General features: G+C 40.9%; 1 protein-coding gene across 5 annotated transcripts in view; it reads right to left on the reverse strand.

The window, feature by feature from the left end:
- The window catches only part of Wdr20 (WD repeat domain 20), a 74032-nt gene that overhangs the window by 25453 nt on the left and 35905 nt on the right, over positions 1–12674 (reverse strand). For 3 of the 5 annotated variants that reach the window (XM_027946628.3, XM_027946624.3, XM_071607525.1), the window contains exon 2: positions 762–944. The exons of the other annotated variants lie outside the window; for them this stretch is intronic. In XM_027946628.3, coding sequence (XP_027802429.1) covers positions 762–944 — 183 coding nt within the window. The remainder of the gene's footprint in view (positions 1–761; positions 945–12674) is intronic. 5 annotated transcript variants of the gene reach the window in all.

Here is a 12674-nt window from a genome sequence, read left to right on the forward strand (position 1 = left end):
GCAAGTCTACTTCAGCCTTGCCTTTTCTAGAAAATCACAATGAAACAGAGGAGAAAGTCCATAGCATATAAAGGCAATATCTAGAGCCAAAAAGCCCCTCCAATGATTTTAACATAAACTATTGGTAACTTCTACTTGCCACATTTAACAGTCCTGACCTGTTCCTGAACAGGCAGGTCAGACAGCTCAGGCTCCCTCCACAATGAAAATACAAATACTAGAAACCTCAGAACACACAACAACACTGACAAAAGCTCTGTGGTGTGATCCAATTTTAAGTGCCAGGATTTCTAACTATGTCAAAGGTGATTTTACAGCAAATATTTTCAAGAACAGGAGAACTACCCGTCAGCCCTGTCAAACATGCATACAAATACTTTAGATGCAATTTGAGCAGTCTAAGGAAATATCAGGTTGATTGGCATGAAACTTTCCACTAACGTGAACAAAGTTTGGAATTCTTTATTTTCTTCTTTAAATCATTCTTATCAAGTGACAGTCTCGTATTTATCTCCACTATAGAAGATTTTTAAAGAATCTCCTGTAGGTACCTGAGCATGCCCCATACAAATGCACGAAACAGTTATCCAAGGAAGAACAGGTAAAGGTCAACAAATCAATCCACCACATTTAAATCTGTAATACTAGGTAGAATGACTGAGTAAATGAAAAACTTAGCTTGAAGTATAAAATTAGGCCCTTGGTAAGAACACATAAACTCTTAAAGGGATTCTTAACAGCTAAGACAGCGTGCTACTTACTTCCTCATTAAATAGTTTGCTAGTTTCTTTTTTGATTGGGTCTATAAGCTGGACTTGGCCTGCGGAAAAGCCCACTAGGAGAGAGACACTTTCCGCTGTGGCTGTTAGGTGGTTGAAGTCATGACAAGTAGGCTGTGTTCCTTTGTATATCCTTTTATCTATTGGTTTACTCAAGTCAGCAGCCTGGAGGAGAAAGAGAAAAATACATACAGTAAACAGCACATTGAGATGAGAAATCTAAGTCACACTATTTTACACCCCATTATGATGGTCAATCTTAAAAACAAAGTTACTTAAAATATTTTTTCAGTTGTGATTTGATATTCATCTAACATTTCATAAAAGCACTTTCACATACTTCATCCAATTAGATATTGTTAGACTATCCATAATGTTTATTTATAACTATTACTTCCACAACTTATTTTCCTTCAAATACTTGTAACAAAGACTACTGAACTACAAGATACTAAATTCTGAATTTTCAAAATGCATTCCAAGAATTTTATATTATAGAGTAACTCTAACCACATAAAGCTCCGCTCTCAAAGATATCTATAGCACCTAATGCCTGCTGGTAAGTTAGCCCAGTAGTTCTCACAGTGTGGTCCCCAGATCACCAATACCAGCAGCATCATTTCCTAGAAACTCAGAAATTCAAATTCTCAAGTCCCACCCCAGATCCAATGAACCAGCAATTCTGGAGGTGGGCCTCACAAGCTGTAGTTCAAAAAAAGCCTTTTAGGTGATTCTGATGCTCCCTCAGGCTTGAGAACCACTGCTGGAGGGAGGGCCACACTCCCTCTTTGTATTAGGTTCCAGGGAACTTTCACTTAGGGAGTCCTTTGCATATATTGCCTTTAATCCTTACAAAAATCCTGCAATAGAGCTAATATTTACCCCAGTTTACAAGGTGAGAAAAAAAGTCTAGGAAAGTAAAATGACTTAGCCAAAGTCACGTAACTACCTAGACCAAGTGGCAGGGCTGGATGTGAAACCTAGGATTGACGACCATAAACAGATGATATCCAACACATCCCAAAAGCAAAAGCAAATGGTTTCCGATTTGAACTAAAAGTGGTTTTTCATCCTGCTCCAACTCTCTTTTTTCAAGAAGGATCTTTTTTGCACAAGAAATGCTCTATATAGCGCTGGGGACACAGCTGAGTTGGTAGAGTGCTTGCCTTGCATGCACAATGCCCTGGGTTCTAATCCCCCAGCACCACCAAAAAAAAAAAAAGAAAGAAAGAAAGAAATGCTCTGTGTAATCTCAATCTACTGGGCTATTACTGCTGAAATAAGGCAAACTCACTTTCTCACTGTGTTTGAAAATACAGGTAGAGCCAAGTGCAGTGGTGCATGCTTGTAATCCCAGCGACTCGGGAGGTTAAAACAGGAGGATTGGAAGTTCAAAGCCAGCTTCAGCAATGGTGAGGTGCAAAGCAACTCAGTGAGACCCTGTCTCTAAATAAAATACAAAAAAGGGGCTGGGAATGTGGCTCAGTGGTCAAGTACCCTTGAGTTCAATCCCTGGTAACCCCTCAAAAGGCGGGGTAGGGAGCTGGGGATATGGTTCAGTGGTTAAGTGCCCCTGGTTCCATCCTCGGTAGCCCCCCAAAAAAGGGAAAGAAAATAAATCATTTGTGAGACAACTAGCACTGCTGAATGTGTTCTTAAAAACATCCCCTTTCATGGGCATGAAGGTCCACACCTGTGATCCCAGCTACTCCCCAGGCACAGGCAGGAGGATTACAAGTTCCAGACCAGCCTGGGAAACTTTGCAAGACTTCATCTTAAAATAAAATAAAATGTCCTGGGGATGTGGCTCAGTGCTTTCCTAGCATGGGCAAGGCCCTGGATTCAATCTCTAGTACTGCAAAACAAACAACAAGAAGTCCCTTCTCCCTGTGTACCATTCAGGATTCACAGCTCTAGTTCCCCACTGGACACCCCCTCCATTGGATTCTGAGGATTCCTTTCTTCCAAAAAGGCCTATGACATTGTATCAAGTTAACATTTTGATTTTCAAACAACAAACATACATACTGAGTAGGGAAAAAGTCCTCAAAATTACAGGCAACTCTGAGCAAACTCAAAACCTGATCAGGTATTTGGAACTCTGGGCCAGAGTGGTACATGTGGTCCTGGGAGCCCCAGAGCAAAGGAGAGGGATATGCCATGCAGACACCCTCCCAGCCTCACCTCAATTAAAATGGAGATGAGAATCTCTGTCCTACCAACCTCATGGAATTGTCTGGAGGATGAAATAAAAGAATATACATATGAAAGTGCCTTGGAAAGCATAATGTAATTTCAGTAAACAAAAGGGGATCCCGACTTTCGAGCAAGAAGAAAAGGGGCCAGGAGGACAGTAACTGCGATGAGGCAGAGTGAGGGCAGCTCAGCAGAGGTCTGACAGTAAGTGTGGAAGCATCCAGAGGGACACTATGGACAGACAGTCTGAAGGAAGCATCTACTGAGCTGGGCCTTAAAAGTAGGGAAACAGGAGTCCAGGCTCAGGGAATAGCAAGTATCTCAGAACAAGAAAGATATCAGCAAAAGTAGCCAAAAAACGTAGAGTAAGATACAACTGGCAGCTACAGAACAAAACTCTACTTTGAAATATGAGTAATTATTACATGATCACTCTATCAGCTTGTGCAACTCTTGAAAGTTTAAAAAACTGCTTAGAGAATTTTCCCTTAAAAGGATACATCTAATCTAAAATTATACACTGAAAAATAAAAATCTATCCAAAGGATAGACAAAGACTAACAGAGAAGATATGTTAATATAAATCAAAATAATAAAAAATAAACACAACAGAGGAAGTAAAAGCACCCGTTTTTTTCCAAGTATTGCTACCAGTTTAAACTTATGCATCCCTTACAATAACTACATTAGCCTCTGTTCTTGGATTTTTTTTACATCCCTGTCCCCAATAAGGAATGTCAGTGAAAAGATGGCAAGTATTTAATGGCAACTGAAAGATTTTTTGCTCTTAAATTAGATAAATATTCCAAAAACATCCTGTTTGCTAATTTGCTTAACAAACTTTCTTCCTAGATCAATGCTCTCAAAGTATAGCAACACATGAATAATTTATTTACCTGCAGACAAATGTACTGACTACAGTGCAAAAATACAGAATAAGAGTTTAAAAACTTCTTTGGCAACTGACAGTAATTTTATATACATTGAATCTAATGACAAAAAAATAAAGAAAGAATTTATGCTCTGCATGTCTTTTTCAGTTTCTTTTTCTATTTTATGAAAGTATCAATCCAAATAACTGGGTAATTTTAAAGGTGGTCCTTCACTACTGTGCAGAAGACACAAAAGTACACCTGCACTGGGTGTGGTACATCCCTGTAATCCCAGAGACTCTGGAGGCTGAGGAAGGAAAATCACAAGTTCCAGGTCAGCATGGGCAACTTAGTGGGATCCTAAGCAACTTATAAGGCCCTATCTCAAAATAATAAATAAAAAGGGCTGGGGAAGTAGCTCAAGAATAAAGCACCCCTGGGTTCAATCCCTGATACTTAAAAAAAAAAATACACTTGAGCCAAAGGAATACTTAGAATCTTTCCTACCTGAGGACACTCCTTTGTTCTTCAGCCCTCCCCAGTGGCATGCTAGACAACATACCTACACCCAGCAAGACTTTACTATGGAGAAGTACTGTGAAGCCTTAAGTAACTGCCTGTTAAAAAATTAACATTTTGAATAAAAATCCATGAACACCCTGTTGGTGCCTGAAATTTCTGGAACCCAGCCCAGACAAAAGAGAGTTAGGCCTTCATTTCAAACAGCCAATCTTCCTGTCTTTTCTCCTCTATAGCAATCACTAAATTTGTCTCTTTTTCCACTAATGTATGACTGTCCTATTTCCTCCTCCTTTGGTCTGCCAACATGTACTCTAAGCCTGCACATCTTTTTGGTAGCAGTGATCACTATCTGAGGTAGCTACTCCTCTTCCAAAGGGTCATCAGTCCCTGACAGATAGCTTCCCAGATAGAGACAGTCCGGGAGGAGGAGAATGAACCCAGACTTAGAAGCAGGGAGCTCAGGTTCAAACACACCTTCCCTCTCAATAGTGCGGTGGCCTTGGACAAGGTCTGTTTGCTCCCACTGAGCCACAGAGGACAACACCCTTCCTCCCCCCACAGGGTAGTGGTGAGGGCTGAACATTCAGTGTTTTCTAGCACAAAATAGAGATCTCAAATGGAAGCCATTATTAATTCATTCCAGTCACATTCTAGCTCTGTTCAAAAGCAGCTGTGGTTTCCTCATTCCCATCATATCAAAGTAGGAAGATGCATCCTGCCTGCCATAGTTCACCCATCCTTCCCAATAGCAATGCCATTTTCTGTCTATTGTACACTTCCTATGATTCAGGCCCAGACCAGGACTTGACACTCATCAACCATTTAATCTCACAGTCACCTTTCAAAGTAGGTCTGGCTATGATCCTCATTCTTTCTTCCTTCTTCTGAGAAGGGATGCAGGCAAAATTCTGTGTTTCTCTCCACCCTTTGTGAGCTTTCCACAACACAAGCCAAGCCTTGGTTTTGGAGACAGGCCCTCTTTCCTGGCTTCATTGTGCCAACCTCTTGGTCAATACAGCCTTCTTGACCCTATTTAGTTCCAGTCCCATCACCTGTTGCAAGAATTTTCCCAACTACCATTCTTTGTGCTCAGCTTATCTAAGCTCTCAAATAAGTAATTATAACCACAGGTTTAGTATTTAATCACCTCTATGACTTCAGAATATTTTTTATGTGTTAGCATTCATTACACAAAATTACAATTTAAAAACTCCATTAAGGAGTAGGACTTATTAAATGGTTACCACTGTACTGTTCTACAAAATTAGCCTTTTGTTTTTTTAGCTTTCTTCTGAACTCTGCATACTTTGGGATTTTTTAAAAAAGTCTTGTACACTAATTATTGCCAATCATCTGAACTCTTAAACATTAATCTGTGGCAGAACCAATTTATTAAAAATTCTTGGGGCTGGGATTGTGGCTCAGCGGTAGAGTGCTCGCCTAGCATGGGCGGGACCGGGGTTCAATCCTCAGCACCACATGAAAAAAATAAATAAATAAAGGCATTGTGTTGTGTCCATCTACATCTAAAAAATAAATATTAAAAAAAAATATTATCAATTTTAAGAATTAGGTCATATTTTGTTTCTAGCCCCTGCAGAGTACCCGGTATGTCACAGATGCTCAATATCTGTTGAACAGCTGAAACCACAATTATTCCTGAATTTTTTCAACAGTAAGATTACCATTATCATGCTCATGAGTTCTGTACAAGGAGTTACTCATTACAAATAATTTGCCATTGTCTCATCATGCTTACTGGTTCTCAACGTAGTATAAATTTTTCAATAATGGTTTAAAAATTCCTACTAGAGAAACAGAGCTAACTCCCAAAAAGCTTCAATCAATAAATACATGTTTTCAAATATTAGGTTCCTCTTCTCTCCTCAGACTGCCGATCCTTTAGGAATTATTATCAAGATGAATATTGCTGAAATACAGAGTCTACAAGTACTTGAAGAATTTCTCTTTCCAGCACCGCAAAGCTTTTATAAGAGAAGTCCTCCAGTTCCAGATACACCTCTGCCAGGGACTCTGGAGTACTCAAACCCATGAGGGGCAGCCTGGCTCTCACAGCCATCTGGCTTCCCAAAATCTGTACCATTTATGGGCACAGTTATGCCATATCATGTGGGCCTGTGCCAAGTTCTCCTCATGGGAACCTGCTACCTGATACTTTTTTAAGTACCCAGAAGCACTGATGTGGTATGAAAAATATCGCAGACCTCTTTTGAAAAATGCACCTCAAATTATTTTAGATAGATTCAAAATGAATTAGGGAGAGCAGTATACTTAATAAAGTTAGGCCAGATGTGGTGGCGCACACCTGTAATCCTAGTGGTTTGGGAGGCTGAGGCAGGAGGATCGCAAGTTCAAAGCCAGCCTCAGCAACTTAGTGAGAACCTGTCTCAAAAAAAAAAAAAAAAAAATTAAGGGCTGAGGATGTGGCTCAGTGGTTAAGTGCCCCTGGGTTCAATCCCTGGTACAAAAAAATAGATGGATTTATTCTACCACTTCCCCATCCCATTCTGAGAAATTACCTCAGAAAGTCAGAAAGAACAAGTCTTTTTGCCATGAAGGAGTAAAATGTCCTTCCATTGGCGAGTCCAACAGCTATCAAATGTCCAGTACCACCAGAAGCTTTACCTTATCTACACTTGTAATCACTCCTCCCACTTAATCCTTTTTTTTCACATTTTTTTATTAGTTGCTCATGACAATACAATGATCTTGACATATCATACATTTGAATCAAATGGGGTATAATTTCTCATTTTTCCAAGTGTACGGGTTGCAGAATCACATTGGTTATACAGCCACGTATATACATACAGCAATACTAGTGTCTATTTTATTCTGCTGCCCTTCCTATTCCTCCCATTCTGAAGTCCCTCCCCCTCAGCTTTCCTCTGCTCCTCACTTGGGGCGGCACTACACGCTCTGCCCAGATGGTAGCTTTATAACCCTCACCAGGCCTGTCCTTCCTTAGTTTAAGCCCAGTCTACCTTGAGATCCCTGGCTCTGTACCAGTTTCCTTCCATCCATTTCTGCCCTAAATCAACCCACACAGCCTGCCAGAATCATCTTCAGGAGGCCCTAGGTCATTCTCCCATGCGAAACCTCCAGGGCTCTATAAGGCAGAACAGCTTGGCCTGCACAGACTCCCAATGTGGCCCCTGCCCCCAAACATTGTCCCAAAGGCACTTGGCTATTGCCTGCCTTTCCTTATATTTCTTATTTTCACCCAGAAAAACCTTTCTTACCCTCAGTATCCTTAAAGTTTCTGTTCACTGATATAAACGTCACTTCTTCCTGACCTGACTCACATAGATGTGACATTCTTTTACCCAACCTTCAATGGAATGCCCACCACTACAGACCACAGTTTAACTATATTCCATATATTGTGAAAGTCTAGGTCTTTTAAATAAAACAAGAAAGCAGGCAGGAGGCTGCTGAGTCACTGACAGCCAGAACCAATTACTCAAAAATAGCAGGAGCAAGAGTGGCATCAAAGGTCGCCATTATGCTTTTTTGAAAATGAGTATACAACTGATAGAATACTTTCTATTATCACCCCCTCCTCATCACATTTCAACCAAAAGAGGGGCCAAAACTGATCAAGGGATTACTTCTCAGGACCACAAAAGATCACCTACTTGGACAAAGGTGAACTGCTTGGGGCCCAAAATAAACCACATTAGAAAGACAGTTGCAGTTTTTATTGGGAGGACTTTTGATGTAGTCAGGCTTGGGGCTTCCAGTGTCTTTATCCACAGCCCACAGCCTGGGGCTGGCTACCTGTTGACGGTTGAAGGCATCTGCTGAAACTTGGGAAACACTTAAGCCACGGGTAAGGGGTATGGAACTCTTAGAGCCAAGACAAATTCACTTCTTCAGCATAACTCAATGCACTACTTTGCCCAAATTTAGTTCAACGTAGTGAGAAATAATAGATACAATAACAAAAAAATATCACATAGTGAGTGACTTCAAACACCTTTACTGCCTACTCTCATGTTCCGCCGAACAGTTTAACACTCAAGGAACAATGAGTTGTACAGCACTGTAGGGACGTCAATGCTATGGCCCAACCCACCTGCTTTTTTTTTTTTTTTTAATACCTTTATTTATTTTTAATGTGGTGCTGAGGATTGAACCCAGTGCCTCACACATGGTAGGCAATGCTCTACTACAACCTCAGCCTCCCCCCCCCACCCCCACCTACTCTTAAACGAGTTTGGTTCATCTTGTCAAAACACCTGCACAATTCATCTTTCTTACAGTCCCTTCAGTTCAACAGTCACATCCAAAATAATTGCACAATTAGCTTTAACAATGTATACAGCCTAACACTTATTTACATACATACATATATATGTGTGTGTGGGTATATGTGTGTATATGTACATACATATCTACATATGTATGTACACATTCCTATCAGGGATGTAAAAGTCAGCCTGCCTTAAGATCACCTATCCCAACAGGAAAACAATGTCATAGTGGTAGAGTTTCAGCATTTCAAATAGGACAAAATTTGTCTGTGTTGTTCGCTACTCTGTCTTCTAATAGTGAGCCTGGCACACTGTCATAGAATGGAAGCCATTCCAAAAATGGAAGGAAAAAAATGTGAAAGGAACCAAGAAAGACCTAGAAAAAGACATGCATAGAATTAAGTGTATCATCTTTTTTTTTGGGGGGGTGGTGTACAGGGGATTGAACTCAGGGGCACTCGACCACTGAGCCACATCCCAGCCCTATTTTGTATTTTATTCAGAGACAGGGTCTCACTGAGTTGCTTAGCACCTCACTTTTGCTGAGGCTGGCTTTGTACTCGCACTCTTCCTGCCTCAGTCTCTCAAGCCACTGAGATTACAGGCATTATATAATCCTTTTGCTAACCAAAATGGTGACAACTAACTGCCTTCTTAAGTGGACAAGAAAACCACCTCCACAAGTAAATACTGGTAAGTCACTTTACAGTTTATACATATAAAGCAGCTCCACACATGAGTTCTTTCACCCTTCTTTATAGGTAAGTACTACTGCTCCATGAAACAAAAGGAAACAGAATCAGCTATCAAGACAAGTGGGAGAGGCAATGTCTCAATTCCAGCCCATGATCTCCTATTATAACATGGCATTATGTTTTTGTGAGAAAGCTCACAAAACAATATCAGAAGGAGCACCACATTCTAAAAATTAGCATTGGGTGACTCCACGTTCCTATGCTTGCTGAAGCAGGAGTCAAACATTCCAACCTTGCTCAGTTTGGCCCAGATTCTAGACCTACCTTCTCAATGCATGGACTTCACAAGGCTGTTTGATTAAAACCAAGTGACAGACAAAAGTTTCTAGCATAAAGCTTGGCACTTAAAAGCACTTAAGAATACATAAGGACTTAACTTTATCTTCTTACAGGGCTTGAAGATTCTCATCATTCAGGAATACCTTTCTTTCTACACTAAAATTTCCAAAGAAAAATAGTGGCAGAAGCCCCAGTTTCAGCATGTTTTCCTTCCAATATAATTTTTCAAAACAAGACAGGAACTTCCCTTTCTTGGTTGCCATCTCTCCTTCATTCTCACACACACTAGTTCACAGCCCACACTTGCCTGGCATTCCAGATTCATCCTCTTTACTAAAAACAAACCTTGGCAAGCCCCCTGTTAGCTTGCTTCTGATGGGCTCCGACCCTGGAATAAGCACCTACCATCCACTTCCAAAGGCCTCTTGTGTGCACAGCAGCAGAGAGGCTGTGAGGGTGAGGCAGGGAACCAGGCAAGGGGGAGAAAGAGAGGACAATTGGACAGACAGCAGTCAGTCAGAACCACTGGCAGACAATGAGATGTTAGATACAAGGAGTATCCCCATCAGTCATCCTTGAATGGAAAGAGGTGCACAGTCATATAATGTGCAAAACGTGCCAGGTCCAACTTTGATGGCAAACACCTCAGGAACTGCCTGCTCCTCACCAAAGGCAGGATTCTCCCTCCCAGAGTATTCTCTTCTCGAGATGTCCTTTGGACAGGTGGACTCTAGTGGGAGGAAGCTAAGGGCTGAGACAACAGCATCTTCTCCCTGGCCCACTGTCGGGCAAGGATCTGCTGAAATAACAAGCTTCTGTTGTCATCACCGTGTCATTTATTCCCCAAGGCAGCCTGTCACTTTAAAACTGTTAGCTATGTAAAATCTCCTCTTTCTGAGCCCAGCATTTGCATTCCTGTAATCCCAGCAGCTTGAGGTGCTGAGACATGCTGATCGTGAGTTCAAAACCAGCCTCAGCAATGGTGAGGTGCTAAGTAACTCAGTAAGACCCTGTCCCTAAATAAAATACAAAAATAGATCTAGGGATGTGGCTCAGTGGTCAAGAACCCCTGAATTCAATCCCCAGTACAAAAAAAAAACAACAAAGACTCCTCTTCCCTCAGAGTAGTTTAAAAAAATAATAAATTTAATAAGCTGCTAAACTGCAACATCTTTATCATCCCCTCATTTCTTATGTGGCACTCAAAGTTCAGGTTAAATTTCCTATTACAAGGTGAGTCACTACAAGGGCTGTCCTGGCGCTTCATTTAAGCTAATGAAATACTGGTTTCTTCATTAAAGAAAAACTATGAATAAACATTAAATAAATTCGATTTACACACATCCCAACCCAGATCTCATCACATCTAAATGTGTCACATTCAAATAACCTGTTTTCATTAAACCATTCAATTAAACATGCATAGATATCAATATATTCCAAAGGGAATACCAATATCTCATATACATTACAGATAAGATGCTTTTATTTTTGCAAAGAATATTCATCTTAAACTCTTAAGAAAATAATTTTTTTTTTAAAGTTCCCTCTGAGGTCTAGGGCTGTAGCTCAGTGGCAGAGCGCTTGCCTAGCATGCATGAGGCACTAGGTTCGATCCTCAGCACCACTTTAAAATAAACAAATAATTAAAATAAAGGCATTCTGTCCATCTACAAATAATTTTTTAAAAAATTTTAAAAAGTTCTCTCTGAGCCAGGTGCAATGGGGCGTGCCTGTAATTCCAGTGGCTCAGGAGGCTGAGGCAGGAGGATCACAAGTTCAAAGCCAGCTTCAGCAAAAGCGAGGAGCTAAGCAACTCAGTGAGACCCTGTCTCTAAATAAAATACAAAATAGGGCTGGGGATATGGCTCAGTGGTTGAGTGCCCCTGAGTTCAATCCCCGTTATCCACCTGCCCCCCACCCCCGCAAAAAAAAAGTTCCCCCTGAAAAGGGCAGGGAGAGGAAATTCTATGCCCTTCTAAAACTGCTGGGACAATACTGGTGAACTAAAGACCATTATGAAGCAGGGAAGAGATCCTTCCTGCATCTTAACTCTTTACTGTTGTTTTACTGACCTTTAGACCATCCTTGGACTTCTATATTTGGCAGAGCACATAAATGATTTCTGAATTTTCAAATTCAAGTTGCTGAGAAACATAAGTAGCAATCTGTAAAGAAGCTCCCCTTCTTAGTGGGAAAGGCCCTAAATCCCCAACTGTGCAGAGACCCTACAAACTTCTATCACTTCTTCATTCTACAAAGATGGGGCGGGGGAGGGGCAGATATGGTGATCTGCCTCCTAAAAGTACAGTGCTTAGAAATGAACTGTACTGTAAGGCTGGAAGTGTGGCTCAAAGGCAGAGTGATTGCCAAACATGTACCAGGACCTGGGTTCAATCCCTACTAACACACACACACACACACACACACCAAAAAAAAAAAAAAAACTGTACTTTTAACCACAATGAGCCATTAGGGGGCTCTTAATCATCCACTTCAGCTGGAACAATGAACTATAGAATGTGTAACATAAAAATTTAAAAACTAGGGGCTGGGGTTGTGGCTCAGTGGTAGACCGCTCACCTAGCACGTGCACGTGCAAGGCCCTGGGTTCGATCCTCAAAACCACATAAAAATAAATAAAAGTCTTGTGTCCAACTACAACTAAAAAATAATCTTTAAAAAATGACATTGATTTGAACTAGCAATTTGATTACATCAACTGACAGCATTTTGTGCTTGCTATACTGCTGTGTTGTCAAAGAGAAAGCAAGCAAGCTAGAAGAAGTGACACTACATTAAGCTACCTTACACATTAATGAAGATCAGCCACTAAAACAAGTGGCCAAAAGATTAGATTGGGCCTCTGTGATTCAAATAGTCTCTGATCCAGCCAGGCCTCAGCAGAAGACTATAGCTCAAACCCATGAGGGTAACATAGAGCTGCTCTGTCTAAATACCATTGTGAGCATTAGTTCACTACTGAAACTACTC

The sequence above is a fragment of the Marmota flaviventris genome, chromosome 2, assembly GCF_047511675.1.
Source record: "Marmota flaviventris isolate mMarFla1 chromosome 2, mMarFla1.hap1, whole genome shotgun sequence".
NCBI classification, from domain to species: domain Eukaryota; kingdom Metazoa; phylum Chordata; class Mammalia; order Rodentia; family Sciuridae; genus Marmota; species Marmota flaviventris.